This window comes from Callospermophilus lateralis, chromosome 5 (genome assembly GCF_048772815.1).
Source record: "Callospermophilus lateralis isolate mCalLat2 chromosome 5, mCalLat2.hap1, whole genome shotgun sequence".
NCBI classification, from domain to species: Eukaryota; Metazoa; Chordata; class Mammalia; order Rodentia; family Sciuridae; genus Callospermophilus; species Callospermophilus lateralis.
In genome coordinates, this window is record NC_135309.1 from 64,018,463 (window position 1) to 64,040,297 (window position 21,835).

At 43.1% G+C, this 21,835-nt stretch overlaps 2 protein-coding genes across 2 annotated transcripts in view; one reads left to right on the forward strand and one right to left on the reverse strand.

Moving 5' to 3' along the window:
• Csf1r (colony stimulating factor 1 receptor) overlaps positions 1–1,190 on the forward strand; it is a 28,891-nt gene extending 27,701 nt beyond the window's left edge. The window contains exon 21 of the mRNA XM_076856730.2: positions 47–1,190. Within this exon, the coding sequence (XP_076712845.1) occupies positions 47–199 (153 nt within the window). The 3' untranslated portion in view covers positions 200–1,190. The remainder of the gene's footprint in view (positions 1–46) is intronic.
• Hmgxb3 (HMG-box containing 3) overlaps positions 1,115–21,835 on the reverse strand; it is a 53,454-nt gene continuing 32,733 nt past the window's right edge. The window contains exons 12-20 of the mRNA XM_076856729.2: positions 17,840–18,141; positions 17,301–17,428; positions 13,214–13,345; positions 12,121–12,305; positions 8,258–8,477; positions 6,857–6,990; positions 5,822–5,938; positions 4,099–4,308; positions 1,115–2,516 (exon numbers count right to left, since the gene is read on the reverse strand). Of these exons, the coding sequence (XP_076712844.1) occupies positions 2,049–2,516; positions 4,099–4,308; positions 5,822–5,938; positions 6,857–6,990; positions 8,258–8,477; positions 12,121–12,305; positions 13,214–13,345; positions 17,301–17,428; positions 17,840–18,141 (1,896 nt within the window). The 3' untranslated portion in view covers positions 1,115–2,048. The remainder of the gene's footprint in view (positions 2,517–4,098; positions 4,309–5,821; positions 5,939–6,856; positions 6,991–8,257; positions 8,478–12,120; positions 12,306–13,213; positions 13,346–17,300; positions 17,429–17,839; positions 18,142–21,835) is intronic.

Below are 21,835 nucleotides of genomic sequence, written 5' to 3' on the forward strand. Positions count from 1 at the left end.
GGCCTGATGAAGCCAATCTGATTGTCTCTGGTGTTTCCACTCTCAGGATTATGCCAACCTGCCAAGCAGCAGCAGCAGTGGCAGCAGCAGCAGCAGCGACGAACCAGAGGAGGAGAGCTCTAGCGAGCACTTGGCCTGCTGTGAGTCAGGAGAGAGCACCCAGCCTCTGCTGCAGCCCAATAACTACCAGTTCTGCTGAGGCAGCCGACTGAGTCCTGCCTCTCCTCTTCTCCAGGACAGGGTGATGTGGGGAGAATGTACACACTCTACCCACGATCACTTCACTCAACAGCTCGGCCCAGCTGTGAAACTTGGGGATGTGAGGGATCCTGAGGACTGAGGACCCCACTCTAGAGCCTGGACTACCACTGCCAGGAAGGGGCTGGGGCTAACCCTGCCCCTCACCCACCTGCTACCATTCTCACATTGTTGGCCTCACATTTGCTACGCCAACTAGTGGAACCCCAGCTCCTTCTCTTAATCTGTTCCCATCTCTAAGAACCACCCTACTTGCCTGACCCCCTCATCTCTATGGAAATGAACTGATTTTGTGTCTATGAAGTCCCTAGGAATTACCCTGATATTGAAAAATAAGGCTCCTCGGGGTTAGGCAGCCCTGCAAGTGGCAGGTCAGCTCTGACCATGTGGAGCAGGAGTGGAAGGTGCTTGCAGACCGCAGAGCGGCTCCTTTGCAACAGTGTGACCAGGCCTTCTATCCCGTGCAGCCTTCTCACTCTACAGCGCGCCTCACCCTGGATCTGGTACTGCTACAATGAGCCAAGTGGCAGCTATATGAGGGGTGTTTTGCCCAACGCGGGCTGGAAGGCAGGGGACCTTTGCGTGTGGCAGGCCGCACCAAGCAAGAAGCATGCACTCCCCAAGCAGACTCACCATAACTAACAATCATACTGTGGACATCCCTGTCAACATTAAACTAACAGCATTAACACAGCTGGTCTCTGGTTCTTTGCGCCACCCAAGTGCCTGCAAATTCCCTGGGCCCTCCTTCCGTCCCTTATTCACATGAAGTGATAAGCTTAACACATCATGAACTCTACCACAATGTACCCCACACAATGACCATAGAACTGGCTCTTGTGTCATCAAAACCAGATAATTTAATAAACTTTATTCTTGTTGGGGAAGAGAGGGGGGAAAAGCCACCTACTCCACTCCTCTCAATAAATTAAGTACTTGGCCAATTCTCGGGCCCTAAGCAAACTGTGGGCACTTGAGCCAGTCCCGCTGTTTCCATATGGCCCAGTCTGCTTCCCCTTCACAGAAGGGAGTTTTCCTACTGCTGCCAGGTTATGTCACAACCATGGGCCACATCCCCTCTGTGGTGTGGGTTCCAGGGCCCAGAGAGGATGTAGGGTGCAGCAGCAGTGGCCAGGGAAAGCAGGAAGGGGACTCTGTTCCCCAAAACTCAGGGCAGAGAACAGTCCTGGAAGAGAGCTGTGGCTGACTGTCCCTCCCTCCCCAGCTTCCCCCAGAGGTGGGTACAGGAAGAGTCAGAGAAAAATGCATCCCTCCTTTGGGGAGAATCAAGAACCCTAGTGTGAATGAGGGCACCAAGGCCCCTAGTCAAGGCAATAGGCTAAGGAGCTCATGTGGCCAGAGGGCTAGAACCAGGGCTCATCCCAGGGGAAATGGGGGTGGGAGAGATACCTCAGCAGCTGCCCCACCTAGTGCAAGGGCTCCTGCCTCAGCCCACCCAGGCTTCTACCCCAACCAGCAGCAAGCCCCAGGAAGCCACTGCGAGCCTATCCCTCAACCCCACTCCTTCAGCTTAAACACACCATGTCCCCCAAGCTCTCTCAGGGCCTATGAGAGGTTTCTTGGCAACTCTCCTCAGCCCCAAAGGATTAAGAAGCAAGAACCCTGGGCCCCACCATGCTCAGGAGATGGAAGCTCTTTGGTCAGTCCCAGCAGTCAGAGGCCCTTCCCACAGGTGACTGCTTCTACAGGTCCCCTGGAGAGATCTGCATTGGGCAAGGGCTGTACTATGGCTTGAGAGAGATGGTGCAATCCCTATACAGCAGCCTGGCTTATTCTGCCACTGCGGCTACCTCTTCTTCCTCACCCTCCTCCTCTGTCTCTGTCTTGATCTGAGCAACCCCAAGGCGGTAGAGCGTGTCTCGAATGACCACCTCGCCAGGCTGGCAGCTCTGCACAATGTCATGGATCTGCCGGTTGACAATGTCACGGCTGGTGAGGAAGTCCATGAGGCGGTTGTAGAGGTAATAGTGGGTGGCATTGTCAAAGGCAATGGGCCGCTGGCGGATATTGTTTGGTTTGCTGTTCACGATGGAGGCCAGGACGTTTGCGTAGGGTGCCAACTCAGGGCACAGGGACAAGGAATGGTGCCCAGAGCTGGGGTCACCAGGACTGGGCTGTGTGCCTGCATGGACGATGCGCCGCGTGGCAGTCTTAGTCACTGGGTGCTGGACGGAGTGCTCAGCCTCTGTCATATCCACAGAATAATGCTGGTCCAAGAGCTCAGGGCAGGACACACTCTGGAAGAGATGAGAAGTCACTTAGTCATGAGGGAATGAAATGACTAAGGGAGAACACCTGTGTGGGAGGTGAGAGCAGACTGTGAGGCTGGCTAGTCCTGCTTAAATCCCAGCATCACTGCTCACTCCTTCTTCTGGACCAGCTCGCTCCCTTCTCCCTCTGTGTCTCCATTTCCTCAGGTGAGATCGGGGTTAGGACCCTCCACAACAGATACTGGAATGCTTGAGCTGCTCTTTTCACTGTGCCTACTTAATTCAGGCTGCAGGGAGTTGGAGACACTGGCTCTGAGGGAGACTAAGATACCTTTCTGGAGTCCCCTATACAAATTTTTAGAGCTTAGGAGCCCCAGGGAGTGATGACAATGTCAACTCCAATGCAAAGCCAGAGGCTTTCGCCTCTCATAATGCACTCTGGCAGGGACAATCATCTCTCACTATTTTTTCTTCTTCCTGGTATCTCCTAATATCTCTTCCAGCAAAGGCCAAAGGAGGGCCTTGGAAGGTGTGTGCCTCTGGTAAGAACTACTGCCTGGTATGATATACCAAGACACAGAGATAAGCACTCTGCCACTGATCTATTATGTGGTCCTGGTTAAGTCCATTGTCTCCTCCAGGTCTTAATTTCCCCTTTTAAAAGGAGAGGGTTAGAAATTGGTACTGGGGGACTGAACCCAAGGCCTCACTGTGGCTACACCCCAATCCTCCTTTTTTTTTAAATTACAAAGAATAGTGGTTTATTTAGCTCATCATTCTGTAGGCAAAATCACTGTTTTCTAAAACCGTTGTGTCTTTATGTCACAAAAGGTGTACCATGGGCCCATACCAGCCTGCACAGGACCCAGGCTCACAGTAGGCCCCTCCCCTGGCAGGGCAGACACCCGCTAGAGCCTAGTCTCTGGCGCAGGACCACCCCTTCCCACCAGCAGACTACCATGGGAGGTCAAGCCAGCCACCCAGATCTACCCATGCCAACTTGCGCAGGACCCAGACCCAGGATGCAGTAGCATTCATTGAGGGACACCAGCAGCGTCTGGAAGCCCAACATCAAGGTGAGGTACAGACAATCTGCACGGGTACTACTAGAATATAGGGAAGAAACTGTAATATCTCAGATCCACACTGTAAGAAAGAAAGATACTTAGACAACATGAAAAAACAAGGGAGGAAAGTGCCCCAAACAAACCAGGACACTATAATAATAGAACCCATGATGAAAAGGCATACCATGTAGTGTACTCATGGACAAATCTAAGATACAGAATGAAACAACGTGCCCCAGGGCTGGTCAGTATGCACAATGACTCAAAGATGCCAATTCTCTATCTTATCTGGAAGGCAATTTCTTTTAACACAAGATACCCATGTATGAGATACCTCAGATGCAATACATGACATTCCATGGCCTCACACACAGAGGTTAATAAAATTTTGTGCAATCAATGCTGGTTCCCACGTATAAAGACAAAACATTTGTGAAGAAAAATGATAAAAGAGATGGCTCCCAGATGGGACCCTTGAAGAACTGGGGGCTGAGACAAGGTCAGCCTGAAGGATTTTTCTAGTTCCGCAGAATGTGACTCACCACAGGCGGCTCTGTAGGGCTAGAGAAACAGCCCTGGTTCTTCCCCCACATCTGGCTGGTCAGTTCTGGGTAGCAGAGGTCAGCACACAGGGCCACTGGTGTGGCCATATCTACCACATAGATAGGTGGCCAGTGGCGGGAAGAGGCAAGCAGATCCACGTGGTCACGAGCACTCTCACCTCGAACAAGATACTTGGAGCCGCAGACCACCTGTGGGTAGATGGAGGGCCCAGCCAGGATTAAGGAACCAATTTGCAGGCAACCTGAGAAGGATCCTCACTCACCTCTTCCCAGGAAGATTTCATGACTAATGACTACAGTCAAAGTCATTCAGCGGGATCCATGACATTCTGCTCTCCTCCTATTTCCATCCCTGAATGAATTCACCAGATCATCCTCTCTTGAGAGAAGAATTAGGACATTCTACCTTCCATTTAGGCAGAAAGGTGCTTCAGGACATTTCCTCTAAACCCCATTTCCTCCACATCACCCCATCAAGCGTCATCTAGTGGTTCTCAATACTAGCTACACAGCACCCACAGCTGAGAGCTGGTAAAGATGAAGATTCTTGGGCCCTAGCCCAAACCTAAGAAATTAGAATCTCTTGAGTCTAAAGTATTTGTATTTTGAGCAAGACCTCCCACCCCTAAACCCCAATGTGCCGTGCAGGTAGGACGTCTAGTGGAGTCTAGTGAACACCTCCACACCACCATTCCACTGTGGGATAGCTCTGGGTATACTGGAGAGTTCTGCCTTCACATCCAACCAATTGTTGCCTCCAAGTGATATGCTTCCCCTGACAATCCGCCACAGTCCTTCTGCTGACAGGTGCTTTTCATGAGATGACCCCAAGCTTTGATCTGCTAAGGAGGGGTCGGGAGCGCATCAAGCATCTCCCTCAAATACAGCTTCTATTCAAGTAGCTGAGAACCTTATTCTCTTTTTAGAGCCAGATCATCCTGCTTACCCCAACATCTCAGTGAACTGAGGCTCTGCTGAAACATGCCTCAACCACCATATTCAGTACTTGGCTTTTGGTTTTGGTATCCTCTGGGGCTATATTCAGGTATACAACTTGTCCCAGAGATACCCTGGTGCCTACCTTGTCCACCCTTTTAAAACATAGATATGGAGTTATATCTTCCCCAAACCAAAATCAGACCATGTCACCACTGCCATTTTCCACTCAACACCAGTCAAAAGGTCCCCCATGACTCAGAATAAAAATCCCAATAGTTACTCTGGCCCCTAAAGCTCTGTGATATCTGGCCTCTAATGGTCCCTTTGCTGGGAAACACTTCTTCCTCTTGCCTGACACTGGGATTCTTCCCTATCCTTTAAGGTCTCAGCCTTCTCTGGCTGTCTTGTAGGTAGAAGGTCTGTTCCGTTGTATCTCTGGCCCATATTTTGTTTCTTCAGAGCTATCATCAAAAGCTGTGGTGACTTTACTTCCCCCCTCCAAATGAGGTCAACTAGAAAGGAATAACATCTTGTTGTTACCCCTCTACCCTTAATAGGTGACTCAGGGTCCAGCACAACGTAGGGTGCTTAATAAACACACACTGAGGTGACCCAAGCTCCATTGCCACAGGATGGCACCAGCTACTCCACAGGCTGCAGGGTGACTAAAGTCCCAACCCCAAAGGATGAGTTGGCTCCAATTCTGTGTGGGCAGTTCACAATTAGTTAGTTCACCCCAAGTTGCTCTTTGTTATCTTCTTACCTGATGGGGGCACACTTTATAGATCTTACCCCCAGTGAGATGAGGTGGGGGCTGTCTAGCTCTGGCTCCATTCTGTACAGATTCATAGAGGGCCAATAAGGAGAAGCAGAGTTGGTCCTGGAGAAGGAAGACAAAATAAAAATGCAGGAGTGAATGCTAAAGGACCAGGCCTGGTGCTCAGTACCAAGTGCCTAGTCCATACCAAAAGCAAAAGGATCAACTGCCTGGCCAGAGAGGGCCTTGGAGCCCCACCCAGCCCAACCTCTTCCAGTCAGGCAACAGGAGGCTCAAAAGAATGAGTCACAAACAAAGCCAGCAAGACTGACGACTCTGGGGCCTAGGTTTTTCTACTTTTTAAAGGTCAGAGAAACCTTCAATGAGGAGCTAACACGTGAATCTGAATTTGAAGGAAAAATAACTTTTAACAGCACAGAAATATAAAGGAAAGTAAATAATGGGTTGATATAACCCATACATACATATGTATGTAATAGCATCCACTTTCTAAGAGTTTGAAAACCAGACACTATGTAACGTGCATTTCTTACAACAACTTCATGAGGCCGGTATTTTAGTTATTTCAATTTTACGAGTGATAAAAATGATGTTTAAAATATAAGACAACTTATCCAAGGTCACACACAGTAATTAGAGTCAGGATTCTTGATCCCAGAGTCTTACTACTTACTTACTGATGCTTACTACACCTGCAGCAACAAGAAAAGTAGCAACTGTCATTTTAAAAATGGTATCTCTACACTATGCTGATGAAATTGGCTAATGAAGGATACTGCACAGCAGCCTTACAAAAAATTCCTGGGCCCACAACTTTCAACAGATGGAAACCTACAGGAGGTCAACACCTCACATGAACTCAAGATCTGGCTGCTGCTATCTCCCAGGTTCCCTGACTACCAGCAAGCACCCTCTGCCCAACACAGGTGCCTACTAACAAATGTTCATATCCTTCCTAGAAACACAAACCAACCAGTCTATTCCCAAAGCCTTGAGTCCACCACTGCCCCAGACACTCACTCTGGTGTCTTCTGCTCCAAAGGGGATGCCACATTGCCCCAGCAGGTGCCGCAGCTCCTCCTCACTGTAGGAGCCAATCTTCTCAATCTTGCAGGTGCCCTCCTGGAGCAACCGCACCAAGGCACTGCCATTGCCTGCAAGAGACAACAGTGCTAATGGGAGACAGTGCCACCAGCAGTCAGAGGTCATGGGCAGTCCCTACCCCCATGCTTGAGGATGAGATCAAGGGGCTAGGCTTGCAGAACAGCAAGCAGTGCAAGCCAGCTCTGCACGGAGTGCTTCCCAGCATAGAAGTGGGACTCCAGTCAGGTGGATGATTTCCACAGGTATCTTAAGCCTCTCAGAACTGGAACATGCCCTGGAACATCTAAATGAGACACTCAGCATATAGTCATTAAAAAAGAATCCTAAAATGGACCAGCTTTAATCCAAAGCCTTCTGTTTTTTAGAACCAAGAGGACAGATACTTACTACACCTACAGCAATGAGAAGTAGTAGCTGTCTCTTTAAAAATTCTCTCTATATACTATGCTCCAACTGGCTTATCAAGGAAACTGTGCGGTAGTCTTACAAAAAATTCCTGGGTCTTGAAGCAGCAACTATTAGATAGAACTTCAATAATTAATGTTTGGAAACAATGTTTGAGAACCAGTAGATCACAGTATCTTAAGGAAATCAACCCAATAGGCCATATCCAGAATTTTAAACATAAAATAAAAAACAAAGCATATTGTACTTGGTAAAGAAAGGTACTATTTTGTGAAAGTTTTCAGTTATTTATATACACATATGCATATATATGGATATCATTTCATGTCATGATGCAAAACATTTCTGACTATGAGCTGCAGTTAAAGGCTCAAGACATGAACTTGCCAGGTCACAGAGCTGCTAAATGGGATAATAAGGAATCAAACTCACGTTGTCAGAAAATTATGCTCTGTATAGTTAGTCGAGGGCTCTTCAAACCATCTGCAAAAACACCTGAAAAATGAGTTTTTGAAGGCAGATTCCATGGTCTCCCCTACACTTTCTCAATGAAAATCTTTGGGACTGGAGATTTATCATCAGTATATATATATATATATATATATATATATATATATATATTTTTTTTTTTTTTTTTTTTTGCAAGATTTCCACTAATCAGTGCTGTACACCCTAGAGGGCTGACAGGGAGCTGTGTGTGTTCTATGGCATAGTTTGATAACTCTTCAAAACTCTCAAACATGACTTTAAACTCTAGGGGCTTTTATTCAAGGGCTATCACCTTTCTAGAAGGAGTCCTCTAGGTGGGCCTGGCTTTCTCTCTACCACTATGCTGTCTTGCCACAGACAATGTCTTGGACTCTGAGTGAGTCATTCATTCCCTGACCCCTGTCAGCCACCAGGTAGCCTTACCAGGTACTGGCTGCACATCCAGGCTTTTGTCTTTCTCAGTGTTGACGACCACAGCTCCTCTCATGAGTGGTGGGAAGAAAGGGGCAATAACAGAGGCATCGAACTTGGTGATAGGGATGCTGGCAGGGAACGCCACCTGCTCAATCACCTCTGTCTCCATTGTGGCCCAGAAGTCCTCCACATTCACCTCACTGGAGGCCAAGAATTCAGGCCAGGTGAACTAAAGGGCCAAGATAAAATAAAAAAGCAAGCTGTAGGAGCCACAGAATTTTAGAAACACAACAGTCTTCTCCCTTTTGTTATATACACGGGAAACCAAGGCTCAGTGAAGGATGGGGTCTGACAGCCATGCACTGTGGGCCTACTTCTGAATTTGAACTTGACAACTCAGTACCCAATTGCGTTTTCTTTCTTCCATGCCATAGTACTCTTCCAGACTGAAACAGTCCCCAAGTCCCTTTGTTTCTATTCTTTTATTCATGTCATTTACAGTCTGTAAGGGAAGGGGGGCTACTGTTTAAGTGCCTGTAATACCAGACATTTTTTAGTTAAGTCCTAATAAATGAGTCTGGGGGAATCTATGAGGTGAGATACTAGAGCTAGGGATGAAACAAGAATGTGAATGTATGTTTTATTCTAAAACACAACCCTCAATCCCAATACCTGGATGCAAGAATAATTAGAACACTATTTAATTAAATTCTACTGGTCAAAGCCCTGTGGATTCCTCCCCTCCTTCAGAAGGCTCTCCCAGGCTCCTTGTGTAGTGCACAGCTACTTCCTCTTCTAGGCAGCATTACCCATCTATTATAGGCATCTAGCACCTGCATGTGTGAGGCCATGGGTTCAATCCCCAGCACTGACCATGAAAAGCAAATAAATACCTGGGTCTTAATCTGTATGAACTCTACTCCTTGTTTTGCATTTGAAAAAATTCCCCTAGGTGAGTGGTCTGGACTAGCAGCATGAGCATCACCTGCAAACTCGTTAGAAGTCTTTGCCCTTACTCCAAACTTACTGAATCATAAACCCTGTGGGAGGGGTCCAGCAAGCCCTCCACACTGAAAAGTTTGAGAATCACTGTGCTAAAATCTGGGAGACTGCTCTACAACAAAGGCATCTCCCCCATTTTATTCCTTTTGTTCACCACTTCACAGGGTGTTTAGTGCAAGCTGTGAGAAAAGGGCAAACTTCTGTACCACCACCATTTCACACTTGCCTAGAAAGGGAGCCAAATGAGCCCACCCTCTCCACAAGCAGCTAGGGACATGAAATACCAACTGAGTATACCAACTGGAATGGCTATTATCATTAGTCCCTGAAGCAGTCTCCTCAGTGACTAACTGCATTGTTAGTTTTCCTTCAATAACTTCCTGTTTTATTTCATAGACTTCATACAATCTCTCCCCTCCAAGTCACACCACTCTTCACACGCAAAAGAAGCAGAATAAAGTCCTGGTTTTCGAGAAAGAAGTAACTGATACCAGAGAAGGGAAGAGACGCTACAAACTGAGAGGGAAGGAATGCTATTCCATGCCGAGATGGAGGAGCCCTGATAGGGACAGGGGAGGTGCCAGGTAGAACTAGGACATGTGCAGGCTTTGCAAAGAGGAAGGCCTCTATCTATTTTGGAAACAAAAATCCCATGATGGTCAGATGAAATGAGAAACACCAGAGCTCCAAAACCCAGGAGGTACTTGGTGATCCCAGCAATGCTTAAACAGCACAGGCTCGAGTCAGCAGGCCAGATCCAAGTGCACATCTCAGACCCACACTACCAGGCTGTGTGGGTTTGGGCCAATCCCCATGGGCTTCAGTGCCTGTATCTATAAAATTCTCATAGAGTTGTAAGAATTAAGTCATTCAGTAAAGCACTTAGCAAATATTAGACTTAGGCATATTTAATAAAATGCTTAATAATTCTTAGTGGCATTATTATTACTATTACCATTAGAAAGCCAATATGAATGAGAGGGGAAACAGCCATTTGGTGAGAAAACGCACAAAAGCAATGGTTCACATAAAGTTTTTTATCTAGTTCATTTTATCTACAAGGAATACCTAAAAAGCTACAGGAAGGCTGGGGATACAACTCAGTGGTAGAACACTGCCTGGCATGCCAAAGGCCCTAGTTTCCGCCCTAGGTTCCATCCTCGGCATAAACAGACAGACAGACAGATAGATAGATAGATAGGCTTCAGGAGGTATTATGCTTATTTTGACACACATTATCATGTTATGTATACCATCCTTCAATTAGAAATTAACATTTGATCAGTATATGTGCTTTGTTTTTCTAATTAGGAGGAAAGAGATAGGAAAATGCATGAAATTTCCTAATATGTTTAGCTGGCCTTGACAAAAGATAACAAACTGTTCTGCAGAGCTCCTGAATCTTCCCTGGAAGAAAACACATGAGTTTCAGGTCTGGTGCCTAATCTCCTCCCAGTCCTCTAGTTCACTATGACAGAAGTCAGAGGTAGAAACCTCAAACCTCAGCTCAACTATTAGCATATCCAAGAGGCACCCCATGCCTAACTTCTCCATGTGATTGATTACAGGAAAGCATCATCTATGGGATTTTAAAAAATTCTGTACAAGCTTTTCTTATTATTTTTAATTTGCTAAGACTTTGTCATAAATGGGTGTTGCATCATACTGAAAGCTTCTAAAATACCCAACTACTTATGCATGAGTTTTCTCCTTTAATATGCTAAATAGTGAATTGCATTGATATATTTTCTAATGATAAAACAATCTTGCCTTCTGGTGATAAACTTGGTCATAATGCATTACTCGATACATTATTAGATATGATTGCTATTATTTTATTCAGGACTTTGACATCTGTATTCATGACTACAATCAGTCCCAGTTTCTTCTTTCTTTTTATTAAATAGCTATATTGTCTTACACAATAAATTGGGGAAACATTATCTACTTTTGTTGTATTCTTCTCCTGTGATTGGAGTAATACATTTCTTGGATATTTGTTACAATGAGTCCATAATAACATCTGAATTTGGCGTTAATTTTGGGGGGAAATTTTCAGTTTAGAACCCACATCAGCTTAGGTTGTTCTTTTTCTCCAATATCTTTGACCATTTCACTGTGCAAATCCTTACTTAACGAGACCCTAGGTAGGGCCCTACTTCCCGCAGCCTCCGAACCTCATCCATTCTTACACTCCCTCTACCACTCACTCCAGCCTGTTGCTCCTCAACTGTGCCCAGCAGAGCACAATTCAGACCCTGTTCTTGCTGCTCCTCTGTCTGGAATGTTTTTTCCCAAAGCTACATGGTTTCAGATCTCTACTCAAAAACCATCGTCTCAGAAAGATATTCCCAACTATTTAAAACACAACAAAAAAATGCCCTTTTCTACCCTTTCCTTCCCCTTGCTCTGCTTTACTGTATTCCACAGCACCCATCACTATCTGACAAATATTAGTTTCCTATTCATCTCCCCAAAATCAGAATGTGAGATCCATGAGAAAAGAAACTTTGCATCTTTTACTACTATTTTTCAAGGGTCTAAACAGTATATCTAAGGGTTGGGGTTGTAGCTCAATGGTAGAACGTTTACTTAGCATGCATGAGGCCCTGGGTCCAATCCCCAGCACCAAAAAATAAATAACTAAAAGGTTTAAAAAGGGCCTCTAGTTACATGTATACATGAGTTAACAAATGCCTGTTTCCTTCTGGCTTTCCTCAGATGAAACCCTGGGCTGTGCAAGGAAAAGACACTGGCTTCCCCTAGACAGGACTGGAGCTATCTATCCCTGGGGACATCATGCTGGAAGGTGGCTGCCAAAGTGGGAGGACAGTTCTGAGGGTCACCCATGGTGACTGAGAGATACTTACCTCCACACTCTTCAGGGCCAGCACATTCTCTTCACTCCTCTGAGCCATTTCCACTTTGGGGGCCACGCCACAGATACCACAGATCATATCGTTGTAGTCTCGCACAGTGAGGCACTCGAAAGCCCAATAACCATTGCACAGCAACTCCTGCAGCTGGCTCATTTCCTCTGAGGTCAGAGTCTTCTCTGGAAGGACAGCAAGAACATTCAGAAGTTCAAAGAAGACCTGAAGGCACTAGAGATTAGCAGTGCCCAGCAAGAACAGAAACCTATAACACTGATTCTCCCCTAGAAACACCCAAGCATACTAATGATTTGGAAGGCAGACACTTGGCCTTCCAGTGCTCAGAGGCAACCTAAGGGACTATTCCAATTGAAATGGCAGTTGCCTTGTATGAGGCATCTCCTAGGTACGAGATGCTGTTCTGAAGGCCTTAAAAATGATACCTAATTTAATTCTTCCATGAGTTTAATTCTCTATAAACCAGGAGCTATTATTATCCTCATTTAATCACAGAAAAAACAGAAGCACAGAATAACTTGTGCAAAACTCATACTACCACTAAGTAGCAGAGCTAAGTCTCAAACACAAGTCTGTGTGGCGCTAGCACCTTGCTCCACTCCACTCACAGCAGGAAAAAGTATAGAAGGACTGGAGCCTGTGGAAATGGGATGAGGAAAGCACAAACAGAAGCAGAATAGCAAAGGGGCCAAGCCTCTAGATAGTAAGAGGATGATCCTCACCCTCAGGTCTGAGCACAAGGTTGGGACTATCAGCAGACTTCCAGGAGCTGTGGATCCACAATGAGTATGACATGCTGTGAGGCCACACTACTTATGACCAAAGGATATGATTCTAAAAGTCAACTGTGATCCCTTGCTGAAGATTCCTGGGTGCATGCAGAGACTCATGCTCTCCAAAGTTAGTATGGCATTTATAAAACTCAAAAGGAAGAGTATATTAGGAAGTCAAGAATATCTCCTTTTCAAAGTACCAGACTCTTCTGGGACATAACTCTTTCAACCAAGGCCTATCACTGAAAATTTTCAGGATGCTTAGGATAACCTTGGAAAAGGGAAGAAAATGACCTTACCTGTCTGTTCCTGCACTGACTTCAGCACAACACTGACAGACACTCTGGGGTCCTCTCCCAGCTTGATCTGGTTTCGGATTGCAAAAAGTAAATCCAAGCTTACTAGCAGCTTGTTTCCCACGTTAAAGAGACCTGCAGGTAAAAAGGCAACAAGGAGTTGAGTGTAACATCATACATAATGGAAACTAGCCAAATGCCCATCAATAGAAGAATACTTATGGTACATTCAAAAAATAGGAAACTATGCATCTTTAAAACAAAGGAAACCTAACTGCTCTGACAAGAAGTTGCCTACAATGTACTATTAAATAAAAAAAAGTAATGAAATATGTATAGTATATTTGTATTTTTTCCAATAAAAAAAGAAAAAGAAACATTTCCCTACCCCCCAGCTCAGTCCTCAGGAATCACTCTTCCTCTATACCTCACACAAGTGCACCATGGGGAAGAGTCAGAAGCATCCTTTAGCCCAGGGGTGTGTAGGGGATATATCAAAGGCTATAAAATCACCCCTACACCAAATCCTGGAATAAAACAACCAGAGGAATTTAAATGTAGTCAATTTAAGACAAATAAAGGAAGATGATTTTATATTTGTATGAAATATAACACACAAATTTGCACAAAAGCAAATTCTGACATATATGTTCCCAGTGAAAAAAGGTATAGAGGAGAGGGAAAGGACTTTCTAAGTATGATAGCAAAGGCTGAAACAATAAGGTCAAAGTTCTAGTTACCCAAAAATCAAAACTAAAAGTAAAAGAAACCCTTGGTGTCCCCAAAATAACAATACACAAAATAAACAAAACAAAGCTGGGCATGGTGGTGCAGACCTATAATCCCAGTGACTCGAGAGGCTGAGGCAGGAGGATTGCAAGTTCAAGGCCAGCCTCAGCAACTTAGCAAGGCCCTAATCAACTTAGTGGAGACCCTGTCTCAAAAGAAAACAAATGGCTGGGGATGTGGCTCAATGCCAAGTACAAAAAAGAAAAGAAAAAAAAAAAAAAGTAAGAAAAGAAAAACAAAGCCCAAAAGAAGAATGGAAACATTCACAAAAGAAATTTACAACATAGGAAGAAACCCACAAAGGGTATAAAAAACACATATTCTCTTCCTAGTAACCAAAGAAACACATTAATAAATGATATACCAGTTCTTAACTATCAAACTGACAATCTTTAAAACATTCCAATGCTAATCTATAAAAAGCTCCTAATAAATGAGTTTATCCAGGTCACTGGATACAAAGTCAACAAAATTCAACCCTATCTCTATACTAGCAATGAATAGTTAAAAACAGAACCATGTCCTTTACTTTAAGAAAAAGACAGACTCAGGCATAAATTTAACAAAATACACATAGGACCTATGTGCTGAAAACTACAAAAACTGATGGAATTTTTAAAGATGAAAACTGTTAACAGTTAAAAACAAAAACTTAATAAAATGAAGAAAAAACCATGTTTGTGAGCTGGAAGATCTAATATTTTTAAGCATATCATATTTTACATCTATAAATTCAACACATTCTCAATTAAAATTCTAGTGGGATTTTGCAGCTATTCACAACTCTAAAATTTATATGGAAACACCAAAGAAGTAAACTAACCAAAACAATTCTGTAAAAAAAGATTGGAGGGTTCATTCTACTTGATTGTAAGATTCACCTTACAGCTATAATAGTCAACACTGTGGTAGTAGCCAAAGGAGAGATATATAGAGTCACATATGTGGTCAGCTAATTTTTAATAAAAGAGCAAAAACAAGTCAATGGAGAAAAGACTGTCTTTTCAACGCATGGTGATATAACTGGACATACATATACAAACACTGAATTCAATCTGGACCTCACATTTTATATAAAAATTAGAAATGGATCATAGATCTAAATGTGAATAGAATTATAAAACTTTTACAAAAACCTGTGTCCAGAATATACAAAGAATTCTCAAAAACTCAACATTAATACAGCAGACCAAAGATTAACACAGATATTTACCAAAGACTACATATATACATACATACATTATTAGTAACTGGGGAAATAAATATTAAAATAGCAATGAGGTATCAGTATACACACCAATAGTAGTGTGGCTATAAAACAACAACAAAGACACTACCAAATGCTAGCATGCAAAGCTAAATGCAACTCTCACATGGTGTCGGAGAGAATACAAAATGGTACAGCCACTTTTCATAAATGGTTTGGTAGTTTCTTGTAAAATTGAACATAAACTTACCATGAAACAGCAATCTGACTTCTAGGTTTTTACTCAAGAGAAATGAGAACTTAATAAGTCTGCAAATGAATGTTTGTAGCAGCTCTACTAACCCAAACATCCTAGGTACTATGGCATATTCACAAATTCCTCAACAATTAAACAGATCAAACCAGTGATGCACACAATATGGACAAATCTCACAGGATTATGCTTATTCAAAGATGCCACATTCAAAAGGCTACATACTATTGCTACGTTTATATGACATTCTGGCCAACACTACAGGGATGAGAAAGACCAATCAGGTGCCAAAGGTTAGCAAGCTGTGGGTGGGTTTGGCAATGAAAGAACAAAATATGTTTGGGAGTGACAGACCTGTTCTATATGTTGACAGGTGGCAGGTACACAACTCTGCATATATCAGAACTCTCAGAACTATACAACAACAAAGCAAATTTTACTACATGTAAATTTGAAAAAGAATTTTAATTTAAAAACTATATAATCCTAAGTATTGGTCTATACAGAAATAGGTACTCTATTATAATAGAGTACAAGGAAATGAGTACTCTCATTAACTGCTGGCAAGAAAATAAAATAATACAAACTCAAACTGGCAGTATAAGACTAATTAAAAACATGAATTCAAAATAAGGGAACATAAGGTTCTTAGACCAAGAGAAGAAATAAGTATTTTGAATGTTTAGTAGTACTCAATTTCACATATAAAACTCAGGATTCAACCAAACTCTCAACAATGGTTAGTAGATGACTGGTGTTCAATAATCCATGACACTGATGAATAATGGGAAGCAAGGGCATAAACATGCAGCAATTCTACTTGTGAGAATTTGTCCAGAGAAATAATTAAGGATCTACACAAATATCTAATTATAAGCAAGACTGTAAAATGGAGCTCCACACACCTCTTGAAAAAACTTTCATGTAGGTCTAGGGATATAGCTCAGAGATAGAGTCTTGACTAGCATGTTCAAGGCCCTAGGTTTGATCCCTAGCACCTCAAACACCAAAACAAAAAAAGGTCATTTCTCTATTTGCTGGCACATGATATATGGATAAATTTTAAAAGTATGTTTCCAAAAACAGGCTACCATAGTACCCTTTTGTTCAAAGAAAAACTTAAAAACCTTTCCATAATTTCTTATATTTTGCATAGATGAAGGGACATATCTGGTCAGCTAGAGAATACAAGTGTACATCTCATGGCAATAGGATCACTATTAATTTTCAGGTTCTTATTATTTGTGTACATTTTCCAGCTTTTTCACAGTGAAAATCTCTCTCTTTTTTTTTTTTTGGTAATAGCAGAAATTGAACCCAGTACTTCATACATGCTAGGCAAATCCTCTACCACTGAGCTACAATTCTGGCCCTTTAAAATTTTTATCTTGAAACAGGGTCTCACTAAGTTGCCCAGGCTGTCCTCAAACTTGCCATCTTCCTACCTCAGTCTCCCAAGTAGATGGAATTATAGGCACTACCATCATGCCTGGCTAAGATCTATTTTTTTTCTGATTTATTATTATTATCATGTATACATTGTACACAATAATAGATTTCTGTGTGACATTCACATATATGCATGTAATGTACTTTGATGTATCCACCCTCAAAATCCATAATTTTTAAGCTAACTTTGTTGTAAACTCTTTACAACAGAGCCCTAACATTTGAGAGGTAAAGGTCATCTTCTGGAGATGAGCCAGTCAGAAGGAAGACCCCTTTTCCTCAGAAGCCCCATTGAGTAGATTCAGGGCACACAGGACCAGAGCTTTGACCCAGACAGCAGTTCTTAAGCCTGTTTTGGAAATGCCTGAGGAGAATAAAAGGTTAGTACTCACCTGTGTAGATGTCCATGAAGCTATGCAGAGCCAGACAATGAGGGTTCAGACACATCTTCACCTGGGCGGTCACCACCTGCAGTCGGCTAGCTGTCAGCAGCCAGCACTCTTGGGGCCCGGCCAGGGAACTGGTACAAAAAACATCATCAACAAAAAACAGGGAAATTAATCTCTTCATGCAGGTCTTGGGGATAAGACTGACTTGTCAGTGACCAGTGGCAAAATTCTCAACACTTTAATTCAATGGGCAAAGGAAGGTGCTGGAGTTTGGGATCTAATTTTTTTCTAGGTGGATGTTTCTATCTGTTGAATTCCAAACCCACATATTATGCTGGGTAGTCCAGATATAATCTAAATCCTAGAGTGATCATAATAATAGAAATAACAATTACTAATTACATTTAGCAACTGGAAAGATTTGGCAGTCTAAGGAAAGCAGAGAATAACATCTTTAAAGATTACAGCTTTAAAGCTGTCTGAAGAAAGGGGAAATATGTCAAGTGCATTGGGAGCTAGGGGCAGAGTAAAAGGGTACTTACTTCTGTTCCCCTTTGAATAATGGGCTGCTACAGAGAAGGCACTGCGTGGATGGAGACTCATAATAATTCGACCAAGATGTCTGCTCAATGGTGACTGTCTCCTCACTCACATTGGACAAGATAAGTCGAGAGCTATTGAGTTCATGAATCAAGGCAAAGACCTCAGCCAGCTCTGACTCATTCTCAGGAATCTGCAGGACTTTTCGCAGTAGCTGCAGTGTGGACTGGCGCTGGATCTCCCTCTGGGCTGCACTCAGGGGCTCTGTGGCACTCAGCCCATCTGAAAGTGATGAGCTTGCCTCCTGGGAACAGAATGAAATAATTATCAGGGAAAAATGAACTAAGTTCCAACTAAAACCATGAAAGCTGGCAGGTAGCAGAGGGCTGGGCCCATGACTGAGAGGTGTTAAACCTAGCTACATTCCTGAAAAGCTCAGCAAATAACTCATTGTGTGGCTAAAGGCAGTTTGTCTGTCTCTCTCTCTCTCTCTCTGGGACTACTTTTCTATCAGGAAAATGAGATTATACACATCTTTTGGTAATGGATTTAATTGTAAGCTCCCATTCATCAGGAGGACAGCAGTAGACCTGGGTTTTAGTTCCGGTGATACCAGTTAAGGGCTGTACATGTAGAAGGCAATTTATGAGCCTCAATTTCATCATCTGTGAAATGATGGATGAAAAATACTAGAAATCTAGAGTTATTGCATGGATTAAGTGAGATAAAACAAGTAAACAATTTAGCATAGTGCCTATGATACAATGAAGACTGTGGTAGTTCTAATACTCAAGAGTTTGTATTGCTTGAAGTATCTGTCTTTAATTCTTTATGGCTTCTGGGTATAAGGGAATTTTACACACTATACAGAGGCTTCTAGGAACAAGGTTCTGAATTACTCATGAGAAACAGATCCTTCTCAGGTGGATCACTTTTGAATAGAGGCTCCTCCCTGATCCTTTTTGCCAATACAACCTGAATCACTGACTCCTTTGTGCTCCCCAAGAGCATCCTTCTACTAGAGGATTCAGCCTCTCATAGTTGCTAAATCAACACTCCCCCATACTCCACTCTTTTGTACGTTGAGTTCCCAGCTAACTTACAAAGCCCAAGGCATACAAACTGCTAGACACATCTTACATGGCTTTATAATGTTAATTGCTTAATAAGGAGTTTAATTAATACTGCATACCTACAACAACTTTTATCTGTAACAATTTGATTACAGATCTTTCTTTATGCTAGATTGTAAATTCCTCAGGAGAAGAAGCCATCCAATTCACCTCTGAAGGCCTGGCCCATGGCAGGCAAGATAGTTGAAAGGAAGAAAGAAGTAATGGCTTCAGAAGAGCTGAGTGACAAGCTGGGAGATCGTGTATGCTCCCAAACATGACCTGCTGAACCATGAACTGGAAGACTACATGAAAGGAATACTATCCTTTGACTCCAACCTAGTAATGAAGGATAAAGAACTGAAGGCTAGGAGCTGGGGTTGAGGCTCAGGAGTAGAGCACTCGTCTAGCACATGCCAGGCAATGGGTTTGATCCTTAGCACCACATAAAAATAAATAAGTAAATGTCTTACAACAACAACAACAAAAACATTATAAAAAAGAAAAAGAAAAAGAACTGAAGGCTATTCCAGCCCAGAGATATCTTAATTACAGTAGCTGAAGGCAAACTGCCTGGATATATATGGCCACCAGGTGGCTCCAAAGGACAACAGACACAAAGGCCTTGGTTTCTGACCTCAGTTTTACTTTTTAGGAAACAATAATTACATTTCATTTCTCCAAACTTCAGGAGATTGAAGAATGAAGGAAAATATGATGTTGAGGGAAAGTCTGAAGATGAGGATCCTGAGCATGGGCCGCTACCACTTAATCGAGGTCCTTAAACAGTTCCTGCTTGGCCTGAAAAGTTAAATTATTTCACCACCCTAGACCTACAGAGCAACATCCATTTCTATACTGCAAATCACATAAAGAGCCAAAAGGAAATAAATGGAAAGAGAAAGGAATGCTCAAAACACCTACCTACACAGAACTCAATTCCATCCCCAAATTTACAGAGCCACACATGTGTATATGAGCTCTAGAGTCAGAGGTGGGGGAAACAGATACACTACGTAGAAGGGATTATGGTCTCCAGTTAAGAAAAGCTGATACAGGATGTGATTAACGCTATGGGAAGAACATACAGAATTCATGGAAAATTCAGGAAGAAAGCTCACCTCCAGCAGAGGGCACTTCAGTAGACCAAGAAAAACTGGTAAAGGCTATAGACCAATTTTGCCCACAAGTGCAGGGGTTTACAGACCCCTTGAAGCTCTATTTTGGGTCTTTCCTAGGGCTCCTGGCTTGGAGTAAAATGCCCAGCTCACTTGCTTTGTTTTACCAAATGGAAAACAAAAGCTCAGGAGAGGGAAGCTTCCAACTCGGAGTCACTCCCAGCCAGGTCTCTCCATTCCTAGTCCCAGTACTTTTCCCATGGAGCCACTACTACCTATATACTCTAGTTTCACTTCCCTTCTTCACAAGGTCAGTGACCTCAGAATACTTCCTCAAGGCCAGAAACAGACTGGAAAGGTGGTGGTGGTGGTGGTGTGTTCATCACCAGAAAGGCCACATGCAGAAAGTTTCAGCTTCAAGTAGTTCTCCCCATCTCTAGTCCTGTCTATTCCCAAACTCCCAAAAGCCTCTCTCCTGAAACAACCTTCCTCTAAGCCTCTCCCTGGCTCATGGACCTTCAGTGGGACTGCCTAAAGAACAGACTCTTTAGCCTGGCATTCAAAACCTTCCATGATGCGGTCCCAATTTGTTTTTAGGTCTTGTTTTCCTTACTTCCTACACCAAACTTACCACACACTCTTTACTTTTGCTCATGCCCATCCTTGACTATGCCTTCCCCTTCTATCCAAATCCTGTTTTTATCTTTTGAGGTTCAGTTTATAAGCTGAATGGCCAGACTCCACCCTAGACCTTGTGCCCTCCCTTCCCAACTCCCCGCAAGGCAGATCTGCTTATCCTCATCTTATTCCCCTCAGATTCATATTCTCTCTCTCTCTTTTTCCACTTTAAAAAAGGAAGGTGAAAAGAGGAAGAGAGAAACAGATGATGAAGGAGAAGATGATTAAGATCCCAGATAAACTGCAAAAACAGAACTGTTCAGTATTGGTTGGACTGCTCATAGATTTGATAGCTGTTTAAAAAAAAAAGGTAGCTGTGATACAAACCCAAGGACGCCTACCCACCCAATAAGCCAAAGAATAGTTCCTGTGATATTCTGCCTTCCTCCTTTTAGTCCCTCTTGGTAATCCACCACCAAGCTTGGGGACTTTGCCCCAGAAAATTGTAAGCATTGTTAGGTTTTTTTTGTGTAAGACTCTTGCTGTAACATGGAGAGCTGTGATTGGTGAGTCAACTGTCCGTGGCTACCAGTTACATTGAGATTGTAAAAGCATTTTTACTTTCTGTACAACAAAAAAGCTTTGTTAAAAAAAAAAAAAATGTCCCTAAGGAGGGGCTGGGGCTGTAGCTCAGTGGCAAAGCACTTGCCTAGCATCTGTGAGGCACTGGGTTTGATCCTCAGCACCACATAAAAATAAATAAACTAAATAAAGGCATTCTGTCCACCCACAACCAGAATTTTCTTAAAGGCACTTGTGGAAATTCTAAGGACCTATTTTTTCTGGTTCTAATAATTTAAAAAAATAGCCCTAAGGAGCCAAGTGGAATGCATGTTACTATTCAAGTACTTTGGTCCAGCTTCAGCGAACAGATTTGTTAAGACTGCTATAACAAGAGCTTTGTGACTAGCAAAATGCTTTCCAAGGAACCTGGTGAGAAATGACAATTTAACTGACAAAATTCTTAAGGTTTGAATTTACTGTTTACTGAAAGAATAAATCAACTGACAGGCCATGTACCAGGCCTCAGAGCTAAGAGGACGCAGCCCTTTCCTATTTAAAGTCTGTACTTCCATTCTTTTCAGTGGAT